We start from the raw sequence: 21,143 nt of genomic DNA on the forward strand, positions 1-21,143 counted from the left end.
TAACTCTGTTTTATACATTATTTTACTCATTGATTCTCTTCTCCTAATTCTAATAACAAAGTAACACTCTTTCCAAAATAAGTCAGATTAAGTTGGACAATAGTTTATTTATTTTTAGCAACACTGGAAGATGGCTAAAAGAATAAGAGTATTGCATAGTATTCTGAGCAAGGGACAATATTTCTGGGCAATAGATAATACTTCTAATCTCCTTTGATTTTTTTTAAATACTTGCTCTAATTATGTGTCTCCCAGTAGTCATGTTAAATATAATAATTTAGAAAGGCAAATTACACCAAAAGTCCATTTCTATCTAGAGTCTTTCGGTTGTAGGCATTCCATACCTGACTGATGTTCTGATGCATTCCATATTCAAAAACAACCTTTAAGTTGATGTCCATACATTTGAAATACACCAGATTTAAGGAAAAGCTCCATACTAATTATTCATACTAAATGGGTGAGTGCAATCTTATGCCATCATCACCCCCATGACCCAAATATCAAGCCTCAGCTACAAATATTCTCAGTACAATCACAGGTTGTAATTAAATACATAATTAATATGTAATTAAATACATCATTATAATATAAATAATTTAACTAAAATGATTCCTTTATTCTAATGAAGTAGAGATGAAACCTTCATTCATGTCAAATCAAAACATGAATTATTCTGTCCACAGGCTGTCAGGCTTTTTACTCTTTCTCTAATGTTAAGATATATCCAGTGAGTAAATTATTGGGGGAATAGGGGAGAGAGATGAGAGAGATGCAATCAACTGCTGGAAAAAAACATCTGGAGCAGCTTCTGCTGAGAATCTTCACATGTCTCAAGTAGATCCACAAACATACTGTCAGAACTGGAAATCTTACACATGTGCTTTTGCAATGTTAGTTAGCTGACTGTTTATTTATTTATTAAATTTATATGCCATCCATCCCAGTCTAAAAAGCAATTTTGGGCACCTAACTGCTACCAGAAGATCTACTACATGCAGATATCTCCTTATTCAGAAGACTGAGAAAAGAAAGATCAATCATAATTCCTTCATCCTGGTAATTTTGACTACTGAAACACAACTATAATTAACAAAAATTCTTTCATCAGGTCCAGAAACTGTATGATATACCTACACCAATTTAATTTTTTTCTAAAATCCTGAATATATGCATGTATTAAAATCATAATTGATCATACACTTAAGTGAAGAAATTTCAGATGCCATTTCTTCCAGAAACCAGAAAGACAAAAGCAGAAGATGTACAGAAAACCTGAGATGCAAAAGTCCCAGGGATTATCTTCAATAAAGTTATATATTCAATTTGGGTATAACTCTAGAAAAAATGGCTTTTAAGGTTCTTTTGGAGGTGCTTCCAAATGCATGTCATTCTAGCATTTTTGTAAAAATTAAGTTTTATTTTACATTCTATTTCAATTCTTTCCTCATAGCTGGTGTAGTTCTTGAGTCAAAAAGAATATGGAAACTGCAGGATTTCTTTTGCATCCAAAGCATTAGTTTTGTACTCCAGAACTCAAACAGAATTACCATGTAGACCTAATATATTAGAAAATTGCAACACATCAAAAATCGGGCTTCTGAATATATAGATTGAAGTTGAAATGTAGTCCTGATTGGCAACTCTTTAAAGCACCTCACCTCTTCCAAATAGTGCTGCCTTCTATTTCGTTAGCTTCTCTTTGTCATGGAAGCAAACAGAAAATTTATAGCGCTGTCATAAATTACAAATACAAACAATTTAACAATAGAGAATTTAAGCAGTATTTCTTTACACAAATCAGCTAGCAGTGGCTCACAAGAAGCAAACCAAAGGATTGAAACTGCAAACATTGTTCTTTAGTAAATGAAATTTCTCTGTAGTTCTATGGTTATTAAAAGTAGACATGTCAGAATATGGGAAATGCTTCCTATTGGTCCACATCTGAAAAACACCACAAATCAGGTCTAAGAATACACAAAAGGCTGTGAGTCTTGGAAGGAAACTATTTGAAACAATGTCTTCATTTCCCATGGCTAATAAACAAACAGAAGACAAACTCCAGGAGAAACTATTTTCTGGAGTTCACTTCCTATAGTTTTTATCTGTGAAAAGAAGGTTCAGCCCAGGAGATAAGAAAGGTAATTTTTCTTCCGTAAATGGTGCCCTGCCCTTGTTTGTCAGGTGCTGCCTGGGGCATATTGCTGCGCTGCCCTACCCTGATGTTCATTTCCCAGATGCTCTTGTGGAGGGTTCAGGTGCTTCTTTTTGCTATTTCAAATAATGCTTTTTCAAGCTTGCCAGACTAGCCTTCCAATGTGGGCTTGGCTGTTTCTGCAAGCACTCTTTTGGCTGCCTGAAGTTCAAGGTAAGTGACAGAGTCTATCAATGCCTGCCAGAAGCTACCTTTTAAAAGCAGGATTTGTGTTGCATGTGGAAGGCGGATTATTTGCCCTTATAAAGACACGTTATTTGACATTCTAATTATTTTTTATGTTATTCAATTATTCTTTCCATTGGGAATTCCTGGTCAATATGGAAAACATTCCTCTGTCTGTAAGACAGGGGATTGTCTGATTGCTTTGATGTCATTCCCCTGACACTGGATTTCTGACATTTACATCACTTCTTGGTTTGTAATAATGTGATTTTGGATAGGTTCACTCTCTCTGTCTCTCTGTTTCTCTCTCTCTGGCTGTCAGTCTCCATCACCAGCATCCTTGAGTGTGTTTTACAGTTGATTCTTACCTTGTTTTTCTACATAGAAATAGATTTCAAGACTCTATTTTGAAAATAGAAGAGCACATAAAGGATTCTTAGCAGTAGTAGACTTATATATACCACTTCATAGGGCTTTCAGCCCTCTCTAAGCAGTTTACAGAGAGTCAGCATATTGCCCCCAACAATCTGGGTCCTCATTTTACCCACCTCGGAAGGATGGAAGGCTGAGTCAACCCTGAGCCGGTGAGATTTGAACCGCTGAACTGCTGATCTAGCAGTAGCCTGCAGTGCTGCATTTAACCACTGCGCCACCTTGGCTCTTTTCTGTTTTTATATAATTATGTAGTTTATATTTATTTTTGCTTTTATTTAGATAATTCCATAACAAGTTTAAAAAAAAGAAATAAAGGAAATACAAAAATATTCAGCATCTAAATAAAATGTCAGGTACTATAAAATTTATTATATATGAGGAGTAAACCAGATTATAATGTATTCTTATTATTAAGATAAATCATAAACTCTCACTAAGTTTGATAAAATTATGGTTCCTATTTCTGAAATCCCCTTAATTAACTTTGTGATTTGTGAGGCAATCCAGGACAATTGTTGAATCTTTACTCATCCACAACTTAGTTGTTATATTATCTAAAGTTTCCCAGTGTTTCACAATTTTTGGCTGCTGTAATTAAACTGATAATCGATTCTTTATTCGGAAGCTTATGGTCTGGTATGTAAGTAAGTATAATAAGCCTAACTCTGGGGATTATTCAATTTTTGTTTAGTGATGATAATTATCTCTTGAAAAAAATGCTGAAAGGTATAATGTTATCACATGACTATCACAACCGAAAGACTGAGCCCCCCCTTTTTGGACAAACTCTCCAGCATTTGAAAGAATAATGCTGATGCGTACCTTCCAACCTAACAGGAGTCAAATACAGGTAGTCCTTGATTTACAACCACAATTGAGCCCAGAATTTATGTTGTAGTTAGTAGTTGTAGTTTATTCAATTTGTATGCCGCCCTATTCCCGAGAGACTCAGGGCGGCTAACAACCAAGGAGGGAAGGGGATACAAATAGAAAAATAAGACAAACAGCTTAAAATACCACAACAGTTGCAACGTTCAAGTGGGGCTGGAAATTCATCAGCCCCAGGCCTGCCGGAACAACCTGGTCTTAGTGGCTTTGCGGAAAGCCGAAAGGGTGGTGAGGGTCCAGATCTCAATGGGGAGATCGTTCCAGAGGGCCGGAGCAGCCACAGAGAAGGCCCTCCCCCGAGGAGTTGCCAGTCGACACTGGCTAGTAGATGGAAGTCGGAGGAGGCCTAGTCTGTGGGATCTGATAGGCCGTAGGGAGGTAATTGGCAGGAGGCGGTCTCTCAAGTACCCAGGTCCAATACCATGTAGGGCTTTAAATGTTGCTAAGTGAGACATTAGTTAAGTGAGTTTTGCCCCATTTTACAACCTTTCTTGCCACCATTGCTAAATGAATCATTTCAGTTGTTCAGTTAATAAGTGAATCTGGCTTCTCCATTGACTTTGCTTGTCATTGGAATCACATGATGCCAGGAGTCTGGAATCATCCTAAATATGAACCAGTTGCCAAGGATCTGAATTTTGATTACATGACCAAAGGGATGCTGCAACGGTTGTAAGTTTGAAAAACGGTCATAAGTCACTTTTTTCCAGTGCCGTTGTAACTTTGAACAGTCACTAAATAAACTGTTGCAAGTTGAGGGCTATCGGTACTAATAATATATAAACTTTCACTGCATTTCTCACATTGATGCTGAAGTGAATCTTTCCGAGGTCAGTGAAATGAGGACCCAGATTGTTGGGGGCAATATATTCTGACTATAGAAACCACTCAGAGAATGCTCTAAAGCACTATCAGGTGATACACAGGTAGTCCTCAATTTACAACAGTTCATTTAGTGAACGTTCGAAGTTACAATGGGACTGAAAAAAATGACCCATGCTTTTTTCCCCACACTTTTGACCATTGCAGCATCCTGTGATCAAAATTCAAATGCTTGGCAACTGACTCATATTTATGACAGTTGCAATGACCTAGACTTACGTGATCATCTTTTGCGACTTTCTGACAAGCAAGTCAATGGGGAAGCCAGATTTACTTCCTTGAAAAACTTTTAGTCTATTCAACAAAGGTTAAAATACAAAACACTAAAATATTTTAAAAAGCGCAAAAGAATAAAAAAACAAAAAAATACATTAAAATTCTCTTTAAAAAATAAAAATAAAAGAAGACTACCACCCACACATATATGTAATGTCTTTCCTAGTTGAATGCTGATTAATATAATACAGCAATGCAGTTTTCCCATCCCTTGCAAAGGGGGGCAATTTTTTTTTTAATCTACTCAACCTATTTAGAAATTGTTAGCCTGTCATCTATACACTATATTAATAATAAAATAGTTAACAGGAAAAAACCAGGAGCAGTCAAATAAATTAAAGAAGGAAAGCAAAACAGGAAACAGAAAGAATCCAGCTGGGGTTAAAATAAATCAGCATTCAGCCAGCAAATTACCCCTTAAAGATAAATCAAAACCGGAACTTCAAAAAGTGAATTTAAAAGACCCAGGCATACTTACGACATTCTGCCGGTAGGAAGAGGTGTAAACTTCATTGACTTTTCAGCTGCTCCCACAAGGAGCTACAATCTTCAATATTCCCCCTCCCAGGTGGATTCACAGCCATTCAAAAGTTGTCTTGGGTCCTTCCTAAATTGCGCCCATTCAAATCCAGGGGCCAAGACTGTCAAAGAACCAGTTCTGGCAGCAAACATAGTAAATAATGAGTAAGAGAAAGAAAACCTCTTACTTCTCAGCTGCCATCTTGGGGAGAAGTGCTGGAAAGCCAGATTCATTTAACAACCATGTTACTAACAACAACTGCAGTGATTCATTTAATAACTATGGCAACAAAGGACATACAATGAGGCAAAATTCACATAACAAATGTCTTACTTAGCAACAGAAATTTTGGGCTCAATTGTGGTCATAAATTGGGGGCTAACTGTATAAGTGCTATCACTATCTCTATCCACGAGCTTCTATAACTGCTGCTAATTTGTCTCCTATATGGGATTATTAAGATCAATAACTATATGTTTCTGAAAATGTTTTTGTTGTTGTTGTCACAAATAATGGGATATTAAATTCTCAGAATTAATATAAGGCCATATTACTTAATACGTCTATTGCCCAGAAGAGATTTAAGCTGATACCAAAAAACCACAGTAGTTTATCACCTATTGTTGCTCTACATTATCTATATTAAGCGGTTTATCTTTGCTATAAAATCTTTTAGTCTTAGTTTTATAAGATCTCAAAGATTTCATTTTAGCTAAACTATAACTATTAAATTGATCATAATATCAAAGGAATTAAAGGAGAAATGTCCCTTATCAAAATTGTTCATTTATTTTTCCAAATTTGAAGCATTATTTTAGTTAAAAAACATTTTCAACCTGTTTTATTCTAGACAAATGTTTTGGATTTTAAAAAAAGTCCACTTTTTTTATACCTGACATAAATTTTAATTTGAATCATTTGGAAGGGTTTTTCCTAATAAGTGAATCATATGCCATAAAGTGTTGCTTGATATAAGTGGGATTCAGCCAGTTTAGGCCGGTTCAGCCAACCAGTGGTTAAATTGCTGGCTGGCACCGCCCCTTCCTTGCCCCGCCACAAAGTGCAGTATTGCAGGCTAACTCTGCCCAAAGTCTGGAATTCAATCCAGGCCTTTTAATTTAAATCAATTAAAAGAATTTGACATTTTAGCTGGCTTTAAGATTATTAAATAGAAGCCAAAGATGTTAATAAAAATATGAAGATGTACAATGAAATATAATTTATGGATAAAACAGGTTCCAAGATTGAGAAAAGGGTAGAATATTTGGGTATAAATTTGACACTTAGGAATTGTATGTTGTTTCAAAATCATTATGTTAAGACATGGAATGAAGTTACAAAATATTTGTTAAGATGGCAAAAATTATAACTGTCATTGTAGGGAAGAAATTGCAACTAATCAATCCATGGCTTAATCTTAAATATTCTATATAGTTTTCATAATTTATTTACTAAAAGATAATTCTTTTTTCCTTTTTTAGGTTTAGGATGATAGGCCGTTCTACCATTTCGTGTGTTATGAAATCAGGCAAAGTTGATTGGGATAGAGATCTTCCAGTTTGCGAATGTAAGATGATACTTTATTTTAAACTTATTAGATTTCTTTTGGTGCTTTTACATTTAAATTTCTAATAGCAAAAATTCAGTCTGCCCAGCCTTTACCCTTTCCTTCATTATCAGAATGATATTCATATCCAATGTTCTTAAAACAAGTGAAAATTATAAAATAAAAATAAAAGCAATGACATAAAGTGTAGCAATAGTACAAAGAATACGGATAACATTAAGTACGCAAACACTTCACTACAAGAGAGATCAGCACTGCAATATTTCAATTCCCAACACCTTGAGGAAGAGGTTCATGGTTGGAGCTAGTCTCATCTCTGAGGTAGGGGTGAATGCTGTTCCACACAAGGGTGGCTTCAGATCTCATTGGTCAGGCAGTTATTGGAGTAGACATTTCTGAAGATATTTCGGTCATCAGTTGTTTAATGATGACAACCAGCAGTTTGCATAAACCCATCGCCATTGCAGCTCTGAAGGAAGTGTAGTTATATAAACAAAATGAGATACACCTATAACTAATTGCATTTATGTATCTTTTAACTATCTATACTTTCTCGGCGATTTTCAAAAACGGTGTGCTGCAAAGGTTCAACCAAGAGATTTTTAAGGCATTTATGAGTATCTGTGACAAGAGCCAAGAGAAGTAAAAACTGACAATCTAACACTGTGGAAAGGTGTAGAGTAGAGTAGAGTAGAGTAGAGTAGAGTAGAGTAGAGTAGAGTAGAGTAGAGTAGAGTAGAGTAGAGTAGAGTCGAGTCGAGTCGAGTCGAGTCGAGGAGGAATAGGAATAGGAATAGGAATAGGAATAGGAATAGGAATAGGAATAGGAATAGGAATAGGAATAGGAATAGGAATAGGAATAGGAATAGGAATAGGAATAGGAATAGTTCTACTAGTCATAACTGTTATATTGTCCTTAAAGATGAGTTATGAGTCAGGCCATGTCACCCTGATTATGAAGTATCCTGGACTAAAAATAATACCTTCTCCAAGGGAATAGATGACATCCTAATGCAGTTACTTCATCTTGCTTAGTTTTCCTATTCTTCTGCTTTCCAGGCATGAGAATGGCAATATTACCTGTAGAGCAGGTGTGTCAGACTCAATTTCATTGAGAGCCACATCAGCGTTGTGTTTGACCATGGGGGACGTGGTTGGTTGGGCATGGGCATGACACCTGAGCTCCATTTTTCCTGGCAAAGGATTACAGAAGGCTATCATATTCAAAAATGGAGCCTGGGAGGACTGGACGTTTTCGCTGTCAGAGGCGCCACAGGCCCATCCTTTACTGTTTCCAGGGCAGCCCCATGGGCCAGAGCTAAGCACCCCACAGGCAGGATCTGGCTTGCAGGCCTTGAGTTTGACCCTTCTTCTGTCGAGCCTCAGTTCAAAGTATAAAATTAAGTTCAATAAACTTACTGGTAATACTTGACTAGTGTTGATAAATGTTTCCTTCCTGTTGATAAATAATTCCTTCCTCCCCATCCCCATAGCTTCAATTTGTCCTAAAATAACATCATCAAGTGATCAGCTCTGCTGTGCGCCACACCTCCTGGCACATACACAGGAGGCAGATGGTTAATAGCAATATCATACATACTTTCTCATTTCCCCCTCATCAAGCCAGTTGGATATTCAGTGTAAACTAAATCCTGATTTCTTTTCCAGCGACCAAGCATTCAAAATGGAAGAGTGATAATTGTGTTTCAAGATTTGTATATATATCAGAATAAATTACCAATTGAATGCAATCATGGCTACATTTTGGTAGGATCTCCTGTAATTGAATGTGATGCTGATAGTCAGTGGAAACCAGTGACATGCGGTGAGGTTTATGGCTGGTGAGGCTTGAAAGCGGCTTTTGCCCACTTTCTTGAAAGTGGCTTTTGGCCGCCCCTGCGCTATGTCCGACATAGAGCCGGGACGCCTCTATGTCGTACATAGCGCTGGGGCGGCCAAAAGCCGCTTTCTAAAAAAAAGAAAGTACCAGCCTGCCAGCAGAGGTGGGTAAAAGACTCATCTCTGCTGGCGGGCTTCCCCGACACAGAGAAAGAAAGCTGGTGGGCTGCCCCTCTCTTCTCAAACAAGCTGCTTTCTAGAAAGAAAGAAAGAGCCAGCCTGGCAACAGAGGCGGATAAAAGACCCGCCTCTGCTGGTGGTCTGCCCCGACACAGAGAAAGAAAGCTGGCGGGCTGCCCTCCCTGCCTCTCCTACCCCCTTCCCTCTGAGTGAAGAAACAAATACACAGACACACAAATTACTTACAATTACTTACAAATTACATTAATTTTGAATTCCTCCCCCTCCCTCCAACCCACATACCTTTTCCAGCTGTTTCACAATCACAGAGGATTTCAACTCTGCTCTTGCCTGCCATCATGAAAATGTAAAAATATAAAAGGAAAAAGGCAAGAGTTGCTGAGGTCAGGCTGGGTTAGCTGCTGCCAGAGTCCACAATGGATGACTCTGCTTAACTGTTTAAAAAAGCCTCTAAAAATGCCCTCTACAGAAGGAGGCAAGAGAACCACGTGCCTCATCTACATAAGGAATTTTTTGGCTTTTAACCCTTGCTTAACTCTGCTCGAGTGATCATAAAGTCAGACTAAATGAGGCACGTGGTTCTCCTACCTCCTCCTGTGGAGGGCACTTTTTTAGAAGCTTTTTTAAACAGTTAAGCACTAAGCTGAGTCATCCACTGTGACTCTGGCAGCAACTACCTCAGCCTTTTTCTTTTTACTTTTTTTTTCTTTTCATGATGACAGTGGTAAGACTCTGCCTCCCCTGCCTCCCCTGACTGCATGTCACTGGTGGAAACTGTTACATATGTGTTGTGTGAGGGAAAGACACAGCAGCCATGGAATCAGAGAGTAAGATGTTTATTGCGAGATGACTGCGATTCAAAAAGTCCCTGCAACTGTCAGGGTATTTATACTCGAGCCCAAAGCAACTGTCAAATGACCAGCCAATCAGAGAGCTAGTAACAGGGAACATTTGCATATATAACACTCCTTCCCCCCAGTTATTTGCATACTCATTTGCATATATAACACTCCTTCCCCCCAGTTATTTGCATACTCAACACTCCTCTAACATTTGCATATATAACACTCCTTTCCCCCCCAGTTATTTGCTTTGTGTGCAAAGAAAGTCCAAGCCTGTCGGTAACTTTGGTTTTTTGGAGGCAGGTTGGTGTCCTCGTGCTTCAGCTTCCCGTCCAGCGCCAGGCCTCACTTCTCCCGGTTGTTGGTCAGCAGTGGAGTCAGCGTGTAAACCTTGCAGAAGGTGGAGCTGGGAGGCAGGCAGCTTTGTAAGGCAGGTGGCCTTGGGAGGTAGGCAGCTTTGTAAGGCAGGTGGCCTTGGGAGGTAGGCAGCTTTGTAATGCAGGTGGAGCAGCGGAGGCTCCAGGCAGCAGCAGCTGCAGACAGTTTGTATTATGCAGATAGAAAGCCGTGAGGAGACGGATGGCAGCAGCGGCTGCAGACAGGCAGGCAGTTCCAGCCGAGGTTGGCCTTCGCGGTCTTTGGCTTGTCCTTGGAGTTGGCGTGGCTCGTCCTTCAAGTTGGCATAGATGGAAGGCTTCACGGTGGCTACTGCTGCTGCTGAGTGCATGCTGGCCATTTGTTCTCCGATGTGGTTTTTTTCTGATTTCCGCGTTGTTTTCCAGACTCTGCGGAATCGCGATCCCATCCTCGTCGCCAGTGTTACATATGTGTTGTGTGAGGGAAAGACGCAGGAGCCATGGAATCAGAGAGTAAGTTGTTTATTGCGAGATGACTGCGATTCAAAACGTCCCTGCAACTGTCAGGGTATTTATACTCGAGCCCAAAGCAACTGTCAAATGACCAGCCAATCAGAGAGCTGGTAACAGGGAACATTTGCATATATAACAGAAACCGCCTGGTCCATGATGTGATAAGCATAAGTAATTTTTCTTAAAACTTTGTTGAACATCAGAGTCAAACATTTGAAAGTTGCACATCCTGGGTGTTAAGAAAGCTATATAAACATTTTTCTCTCTCTCTTTTGCTGGTGTAGTCACAGACCCAACATCTACTCCTCCCCCTAACCCTCCAGAAGAAGGTAAGAGTGAAGGTGAGTCCTCATGTGATCTGACTGCTAATTTGTATTCACGTAGAAAGGCAATAGACTGGCTAGAAAATTTACAGTCATGTTACAAAGAAACCTCTTTGAGTTCTATGGTTTTACATATCAGGACATAGTAAAAATCATCTGGTACTTAGCAGATCTTAAAAGCAGGTAAATACAACTTCAGATGGACAATACCACATAATATATTACACTATGTCATCATTTGTTCCTAAGGTCCTTTTCAAAAGGCAATTGGACTATCTTTTTCTTGAAAACGTTCTTCTTCTCATCCAAGAAGCTTCTTCAGTTCCAAAACCAAAAAAAGAAAATGAAGAAAAACAAGAAAGTCCTTTGCAAAAGCACCTTTGGAACAATCAAATATCTAGATGATTGAGAGTATCCATTGACATGTCATCATTTATTTTACAAAAACAAAGCCAAAACGTAAAAGCCATATGTGATGGCATATGATTCAATAACTTGCAGATTCACTTTTAGCAGTAATAACATGCAGTAATTTTTTTCTGTATGTCTTTATTAGTCTCTCACATCATTGCAGAGGAATTTTGGCTCACTCTTCTTTACAATATTGCTTCAGTTCATTGAGCTTTGTGGACTTTAGTTTATGCACAGCTCTTTTAGCATTTCAAATAGGTTGAGGTTTGGACTGACTGACTCATTGTAAACCTTGATTGTTTTCTTTTTCGGCCATTCTGAGGTAAATTTCCTGATGTGCTTGTGATTAGCAACAATTGCTTTTATAAGATCATTGCTGATGCCTTTACTCTTTGGCATTATGTTAACATACACCTCAATTCTAGAGACCCAGCAAAATTGTGATTAAACTTCCTCACTGTAGAATTAATGGATTTTGAAGGGTTTGGAAATGGTCTTGTAACCCTTCCTAGATGGATGGACAGCAACAATTGCTTTTCTATGAGCATTGCTGATGTTTTTACTCTTTGGCATTGTATTCATACATACCTCAATGCTGGAGATCAGCAAACTCCTAAAGGTTTATCTTTTATAGAGGCAATCATACTTGCTGATGATCAGTTGATCAAGGGTGCGAGATTAGCAGCACCAGGTTGCTACTTAGCCTCTTCCTATATATTGAAGCAGTAAGGATGTACTTAATTTTTCACACATGGCTTCTTCTCCATTTTGACTTTCATTTTGTAAAATAGATGATGGCATGGTGTGATATGTCATGTGTTGCTGTTCATCTGAGTTTGTATTTACCTACTTTTCAAAACTGCTAAGAACCAGATGGTTTTTGCTATGTTCTGATATGTAAAACAATAGAAGCTAAAGAAGGTGTACTTTATTTGTCACATGACTATATAAGTATATTCCAAATATTATAATCTCATTTAAGAAAGCAAGTTTTCCATTTTTGGAGTTTGTGAACAATGTTGAAAGTTTTTAGCCGTATCTGCTAAAATATTCGTAGTCAAAGAGAATCCTAGAAAAAAATTCTGATGAAAAACTTTTGGATGAGATACAGTTTTGACTTTATCTGTGTAATATTTACAAATATTTTGTTTATGTGAGATTAATATATGTTTTTTACAATGTGCAACACAAAAATATTGTAGACTACAAATATTGAATGATATCTTTAGACTCTATGGGCAAGCCTATTGTCAGCCAATAGTATTTGGGTCTCTCAGATAACTATATTTAAATTTAGAACCAACTGTTTTTATGTACTATATATTTACAAATCCTGAATATGAAGGGCCTTAATGATGCTGGAGATGGTCGCTATTCCAGTGGTTTGAGACCACCTCCAGCAGAATGAGCTCCCATCACTTGCCTCAGTTTCTGTCCAGCTAATTGTTCAAAAGCATTTTCCCCTTGAATCAGTGGTGGGATTCAGCCAGTTCGCACCTATTCAAGAGAACCGGCTGTTAACTTTCTAAGCAGTTCGGAGAACCGATTGTTGGAAGAAATCTCCTTTTGGGTTTTTTCCCACTTTACAAGGCTAATCTTGTAAGGAAGTCAGGAAGGAAAAATTCTGGTGTGGTTTCTAGCCTAATCTTTATTGGGTTCCACCACAAAACCGCGGACGACAAAATCGCGCTCGACGAAAGCGCTTATGTGACGTCATCACAGTGCGACGAAAACATCCCGCTGTGATCGATAAATGTAAAAATAAAGTGAAAACCTTACCCTAACCCCCCCAAACCTAACCCTAAACCTAACCCTAAACCTAACCCTAAACCTAACCCTAAACCTAACCCTTAACCTAACCCTTAACCTAACCCTAAATCTAACCCTAAACGTAACCCTTAACCTAACGCTAAACCTAATGCTAACCCTTAACCTAACGCTAAACGTAACCCTAACGCTCTAAACCTAACCCTAACCCTTAACCTAACCCTAACCCTAACCCTAAACCTAACCCTTACCTTTATGTGAATCGGCTTGCTTTAATTTTATTTTTATTTCAATTTTTAATTTTTTTCATCGCGCTGTGATGACGTCAAATGCACGCTTTCGTCGAGCGCGCTTTTGTGGACTGCGATTTTGACAGATCACGCTTTATTGCCCTGCTTACAGAAACTGCCTCTCCGGTTAACCCTTATGACATTGTAACAGCGAAGGCAAAGCACCCATCAATGTGAGTAATGTTGAATTGGCCATGGCCACACAGTCACATGACCACCGAGCCATTCCTACCCAGCTGTCATTAGGGCAGAGAACTGGTTGTTAAATTATTTGAATCCCACCATTGCCTTGAATAGTTAAATAGGTATCACTTCAGTGGGGAGATGAGTTGATGTTCCATTCAGGCACTCAGATTCCTGCCAGCTCTGAACCTTCCCAGTTGTGGCACCCATTTGCAAGGCAGCTTTGGGGAAGGAGGGGGGCTTGGATGCTGCGGCAAGAAGAGTTGCTTGTCTTTCTTTCTGATACAAAGCCAGCTCGCCCTCCTTTGGCACACCTTGGGAAGCACCCAAGCGTTCTTACAATAAAGCTGGTAAATTGGAAGCAAATCTACTTATTTTGCAATAGCATTGTGGTCCCTGGCTAATGTAACAATGTCATATGCTAACAACAAAAACAACAATAGTCGTGAATGTTTCCAGAGGTATGAATGGGTTAATAGCTACTAAAAACCAATGCCTGTCACTTAGTACATAAGATCCTGCATCTTAAACCCATATTTTAAGAATGTTTGTCAAGCACAAGAAGAGTGGAAATTGGAGAAAACTAATATAAGCCTTTCATTTTGGCAATGAAAGAAAAATAAATTTTAGATACACCCACAGTTCAGGCTCAGCTAATTTGGCATATGACATTTATGATCTTATGTGCAATAAAAGACATTTCATTGGTTTTTTTGTTTCTGGTTTCAATTTATATGGCTCCCCCAATTCAAAATGTCCACGATTTATTTAGAGATGTGCCCTATGTTGTTCTTTCAAGTGATCAAATATTTTTTTTTAAAGAGAAAAGTCCATTGGAGATCGGTTGGATATAATTAAAAAAAACCTGGATCTAATTCTCCACTTCCTGCAACTAACCAGACATGGAAAAACAATTTGTTAATGATTGTTGCCATGAAGCCTTATTTCTTTGAATTTCCCACAAATATATGCTTTCTTGTTCTCAAAATATATGGTGAGATATGAAATCCAGGAGTGGTAATGAAGTTAGAGAAATGATCACACTTTAAAAAAAAATCACTATGTAGAGGACAAAATAAATTTAGCGCATATACCAAATCACTGACTCTATTATTGGTGCCAGATTCACAAATGATTCATCATGTTATCAATGTTACTAAAGAAAACTAGTGATAACTATCAAACTCCTTTGACCAGGACTTGACCATAAATCAGAAATATGTATTGCTACTTGACCTAGCTTTTCTCCTGGCTGGTCTTGATGGGAGACTCAGAAGCACTGCTCAGTATCTTTAATGCAAGCTATAAGGAAACCATGCAGAATAACTGATCGCCTTCTACTAGTGAGAATACACATCAAAGGTGGGTTGCTAATTCTTTCACTACTGGTTTGGGTGCACTATACTTCTGCACATGTCCGGGCAGGTGAGCAAAGCCTCCCGCCGCCACTACTACTGGTTTGGCTGATCCGGGCCGAACCAGCAGCAAGGTACCTCTGATGCACACATTACCTTTAATGTAAACATTATTTTTCTTTTTTCCCTTCCATGAATAAATAATCTTTATTCAGCATTTGATAACTTTGAGATCAGATATTTATTACATCTTTACAAAATTGTCCTCTTCAAGCTTAAGAATAATTTATTCTATCTGTTAAAAAACCAAGGCTGCGAAAAGCCATGGATAGGGAGATAGGTAGCTTGAATGTATCAAAATGTCCAGCTGCCTAATTGTCATGGCAGAATTGCAATAAGGAAAGAAGAAGGAAATTAAAATTGTTGAGGTGTGCAGTTCTCAAGAAATGGGAAAGAAGGTAGGAAAGTGTTTCCCTGATGGTCAATATAGCATCAGCCTGTTTGTTGTGCAAAGTTAAAATGTAAAAAATTGGGCCCACCTGACCTGATGCTGTGAAGTTACCTAGTTTGGTAATAAAATGTCTAAAGAAAACCAAAATCAGAGGACACCAAGAATCCTACATGTGACTCTGTTTTATACATTATTTTACTCATTGATTCTCTTCTCCTAATTCTAATAACAAAGTAACACTCTTTCCAAAAGAAGTCAGATTAAGTTGGACAATAGCTTATTTATTTTTAGCAACACTGGAAGATGGCTAAAAGAATAAGAGTATTGCATAGTATTCTGAGCAAGGGACAATATTTCTGGGCAATAGATAATACTTCTAATCTCCTTTGATTTTTTTTTAAATACTTGCTCTAATTATGTGTCTCCCAGTAGTCATGTTAAATATAATAATTTAGAAAGGCAAATTACACCAAAAGTCCATTTCTATCTAGAGTCTTTCGGTTGTAGGCATTCCATACCTGACTGATGTTCTGATGCATTCCATATTCAAAAACAACCTTTAAGTTGATGTCCATACATTTGAAATACACCAGATTTAAGGAAAAGCTCCATACTAATTATTCATACTAAATGGGTGAGTACAATCTTATGCCATCATCACCACCATGACCCAAATATTAAGCCTGAGCTACAAATATTCTCAGTACAATCACAGGTTGTAATTAAATACATAATTAATATGTAATTAAATACATCATTATAATATAAATAATTTAACTAAAATGATTCCTTTATTCTAATGAAGTAGAGATGAAACCTTCATTCATGTCAAATCAAAACATGAATCATTCTGTCCACAGGCTGTCAGGCTTTTTACTCTTTCTCTAATGTTAAGATATATCCAGTGAGTAAATTATTGGGGGAATAGGGGAGAGAGATGAGAGAGATGCAATCAACTGCTGGAAAAAAGCATCTGGAGCAGCTTCTGCTGAGAATCTTCACATGTCTCAAGTAGATCCACAAACATACTGTCAGAACTGGAAATCTTACATATGTGCTTTTGCAATGTTAGTCAGCTGACTGTTTATTTATTTATTAAATTTATATGCCATCCATTCCAGTCTAAAAAGCAATTTTGGGCACCTAACTGCTACCAGAAGATCTACTACATGCAAATATTTGACTCACCTCCTTATTCAGAAGACTGAGAAAAGAAAGATCAATCATAATTCCTTCATCCTGGTAATTTTGACTACTGAAACACAACTATAATTAACAAAAATTCTTTCATCAGGTCCAGAAGCTGTACGATATACCTACACCAATTTAATTTTTTTCTAAAATCCTGAATATATGCATGTATTAAAATCATAATTGATCATACACTTAAGTGAAGAAATTTCAGGTGCCATTTCTTCCAGAAACCAGAAAGACAAAAGCAGAAGATGTACATAAAACCTGAGATGAAAAAGTCCCAGGGATTATCTTCAATAAAGTTATATATTCAATTTGGGTATAACTCTAGAAAAATGGCTTTTAAGGTTCTTTTTCATTTGTAGTCACAAATGTAATCTGGCAAATGCATCTCATAAAGTGAACCACTTTTCTCTGGTAAAGAATAACATTGTGGAGCAACAGACTACAACCCCAAGCAATTAGAATATAAAAAAAGAGTTGATAATGCTAAAGTCCTCTAACAGAAAAACAGGAAGTGTACTATGACCTGAACAGCTAGGCATTTGGTTTAGATATTATGTGTCTCATATCTAATATGTCTCTAATATATCTTTCCATAGAATTGTAAATGTTTTAAAGGGTCTCAACCCACACAATACATGATCATTGTTTCACTGATTGGATATAGTACACAGTATAGCAAAGCCTTATTGAACAAATAGGGTAATAATTGGATTTATACTCAGATTATTGATCTGACCACCATGCTGAAAGATGTGGTATTGTTTTATCACACAAGTATGCTTCACGACATATCTTACTTCAAACATAAAGGGCATCTGAAATGGAGCACTGATTTATTGCAAAGGATTCATGTAACACAGATAATTCCTCCACCTATGTATTACCCCTATTGTGCCATTTTAGCCATCCTGCAACTTAACTTGTGGGGTAGCAAGCAACCCCAGAACTGTGTGGCTCTGCAACTGCTTGCCATGCTACAGCTTAGAGGCCTCTTGGCTGCAAGAAGCCCCTAAGCTACAATACAGAACAAAGCTGCAGTCACGCCATCCTTCCTCAGGTCTTAGGAGTTGTTGACTAAGTTATGGAAATGTATACATATATTCAGTTTTCCATCACAAATGGGACTTGATTTGCTCCTAGACTTTCCTTGTATAAGAAGCTCCTTGCACATACAACCCTTTTAGATAAATGGTAATAACTCAGTTTCTTCAAAAGAGAAATATGTATACAAACTATTTTGGTCCAGTCAATGAAGTCTTCCTACACACCTGATACCTCCTCCTGCTTTGTTTTAAAAGAAATAAAACTTTTGAACCAAAAAATAATATGGAAACTGCCGGATTTCTTTTGCAATGCAAAGCATTAGTTTTGTACTCCAGAACTCAAACAGAATTACCATGTAGACCTAATATATTAGAAAACTGCAACACATCAAAAATCGGGCTTCTGAATGTATAGATTGAAGTTGAAATGTAGTCCTGATTGGCAACTCTTTAAAGCACCTCACCTCTTCCAAATAGTGCTGCCTTCTATTTCGTTAGTTTCTCTTTGTCATGGAAGCAAACAGAAAATTTATAGCGCTGTCATAAATTACAAATACAAACAATTTAACAATAGAGAATTTAAGCAGTATTTCTTTACACAAATCAGCTAGCAGTGGCTCACAAGAAGCAAACCAAAGGATTGAAACTGCAAACATTATTCTTTAGTAAATGAAATTTCTCTGTAGTTCTATGGTTATTAAAAGTAGACATGTCAGAATATGGGAAATGCTTCCTATTGGTCCACATCTGAAAAACACCACAAATCAGGTCTAAGAATACACAAAAGGCTATGAGTCTTGGAAGGAAACTATTTGAAACAATGTCTTCATTTCCCATGGCTAATAAACAAACAGAAGACAAACTCCAGGAGAAACTATTTTCTGGAGTTCACGTCCTATAGTTTTTATCTGTGAAAAGAAGGTTCAGCCCAGGAGATAAGAAAGGTAATTTTTCTTCCGTAAATGGTGCCCTGCCCTTGTTTGTCAGGTGCTGCCTGGGGCATATTGCTGCGCTGCCCTACCCTGACGTTCATTTCCCAGATGCTCTTATGGAGGGTTCAGGTGCTTCTTTTTGCTATTTCAAATAATGCTTTTTCAAGCTTGCCGGACTAGCCTTCCAATGTGGGCTTGGCTGTTTCTGCAAGCACTCTTTTGGCTGCCTGAAGTTCAAGGTAAGTGACAGAGTCTTTCAATGCCTGCCAGAAGCTACCTTTTAAAAGCAGGATTTGTGTTGCATGTGGAAGGCGGATTATTTGCCCTATAAAGACACGTTATCTGACATTCTAATTATTTTTTATGTTATTCAATTATTCTTTCCATTGGGAATTCCTGGTCAATATGGAAAACATTCCTCTGTCTGTAAGACAGGGAATTGTCTGATTGTTTTGATGTCATTCCCCTGACACTGGATTTCTGACATTTACCTCAGTTCTTGGTTTGTAAAAATGTGATTTTGGATAGGGTCACTCTCTCTGTCTCTCTGTTTCTCTCTCTCTGGCTGTCACTCTCCATCACCAGGATCCTTGAGTGTGTTTTACAGTTGATTCTTACCTTGTTTTTCTACATAGAAATAGATTTCAAGACTCTATTTTGAAAATAGAAGAGCACATAAAGGATTCTCTATCTTTTCTGTTTTTATATAATTATGTAGTTTATATTTATTTTTGCTTTTATTTAGATAATTCCATAACAAGTTAAAAAAAAGAAATAAAGGAAATACAAAAATATTCAGCATCTAAATAAAATGTCAGGTACTATAAAATTTATTATATATGAGGAGTAAACCAGATTATAATGTATAATGTATAATTTCTGAAATCCCCTTAATTAACTTTGTGATTTGTGAGGCAATCCAGGACAATTGCAGAATCTTTACTCATCCACAACTTAGTTGTTATATTATCTAAAGTTTCCCAGTGTTTCACATTTTGTGGCTGCTATAATTAAACTGATAATCGATTCTTTATTCGGAAGCTTATGGTCTGGTCTGTAAGTAAGTATAATAAGCCTAACTCTGGGGATTATTCAATTTTTGTTTGTGATGATAATTATCTCTTGAAAAAATGCTGAAAGGTATAATGTTATCACATGACTATCACAACCAAAAGACTGGGCCCCTTTTTTGGACAAACTTTCCAGCATTTGAAAGAATAATGCTGATGTGTACCTGCCAACCTAACAGGAGTCAAATACAGGTAGTCCTTGATTTACAACCACAACTGAGCCCAGAATTTATGTTGCTAAGTGAGACATTGGTTAAGTGAGTTTTGCCCCATTTTACAACCTTTCTTGCCACCATTGCTAAATGAATCATTACAGTTGTTCAGTTAATAAGTGAATCTGGCTTCTCCATTGACTTTGCTTGTCATGTGAAATCACATGATGCCAGGAGTCTGGAATCATCCTAAATATGTACCAGTTGCCAAGGATCTGAATTTTGATTACATGACCAAAGGGATCCTGCAACGGTTGTAAGTTTGAAAAAAGGTCATAAGTCACTTTTTTCAGTGCCGTTGTAACTTTGAACAGTCACTAAATAAACTGTTGCAAGTTGAGGGCTATCGGTACTAATAATGTATAAACTTTCACTGCATTTCTCACATTGATGCTGAAGTGAATCCTTCCGAGGTCAGTAAAATGAGGACCCAGATTGTTGGGGGCGATATATTCTGACCATAGAAACCACTCAGAGAATGCTCTAAAGCAGTGTTCCCCAACCTTTTTATCACGGCGGACCAGTCAGCCTTTGATAATTTTACCGTGGCCCGCTGAGCGTGCGCAGGGGTGAGGGGGTGTTGTTCGCGACGACACATTGATTGCATACCCGCGTGGGGCTCTCTTCCCTGGAGCCTTTGCGCACGGCCCAGGAGCTTTTGCGCACGGCCCAGGAGCCTTTGCGCTGCAGCGATCATGGCCCCCGGCCGCTGCAGCGATCATGGCCCCCGGCCGCTGCAGCGATCATGGCCCCCGGCCGCTGCGCGGCCCGGTGCCAGGTACTCCACGGCCCGGCACTGGTCCGCGGACCGGGGGTTGGGGACCACTGCTCTAAAGCACTATCAGGTGATACACAGGTAGTCCTCAATTTACAAGAGTTCATTTAGTGACCATTCAAAGTTACAATGGGACTGAAAAAAGTGACTTATGCTTTTTCCCCACACTTTTGACCATTGCAGCATCCTGTGATCAAAATTCAAATGCTTGGCAACTGACTCATATTTATGACAGTTGCAATGACCTAGACTTACGTGATCATCTTTTGCGACCTTCTGACAAGCAGTCAATGGGGAAGCCAGATTCACTTCCTTGAAAAACTTTTAGTCTATTCAACAAAGGTTAAAATACAAAACACTAAAATATTTTAAAAAGCGCAAAAGAATAAAAAAACAAAAAATACATTAAAATTCTCTTTAAAAAATAAAAAT

The 21,143-nt window shown here is 38.0% G+C and overlaps 1 protein-coding gene and 1 long non-coding RNA gene across 2 annotated transcripts in view; both read left to right on the plus strand.

Moving 5' to 3' along the window:
• Nucleotides 1–2,228: 2,228 nt before the first annotated feature.
• On the plus strand, nt 2,229–10,976 carry LOC148044667 (uncharacterized). Its single transcript, XR_015697333.1, has 3 exons — nt 2,229–2,368; nt 6,863–6,948; nt 10,613–10,976. It is a non-coding gene; the product is annotated as an uncharacterized LOC148044667 (long non-coding RNA).
• Nucleotides 10,977–18,754: 7,778 nt separating this feature from the next.
• The window catches only part of LOC106553971 (complement receptor type 2), a 119,619-nt gene continuing 117,230 nt past the window's right edge, over nt 18,755–21,143 (plus strand). The window contains exon 1 of the mRNA XM_087720851.1: nt 18,755–18,893. Coding sequence (XP_087576977.1) covers nt 18,809–18,893 — 85 coding nt within the window. The 5' untranslated portion in view covers nt 18,755–18,808. The remainder of the gene's footprint in view (nt 18,894–21,143) is intronic.

Source organism: Thamnophis sirtalis, unplaced genomic scaffold (genome assembly GCF_051295495.1).
Source record: "Thamnophis sirtalis isolate CommonGarterSnake01/CBP01778 unplaced genomic scaffold, rThaSir2_p1.2 scaffold_7, whole genome shotgun sequence".
Taxonomy (NCBI): Eukaryota; Metazoa; Chordata; class Lepidosauria; order Squamata; family Natricidae; genus Thamnophis; species Thamnophis sirtalis.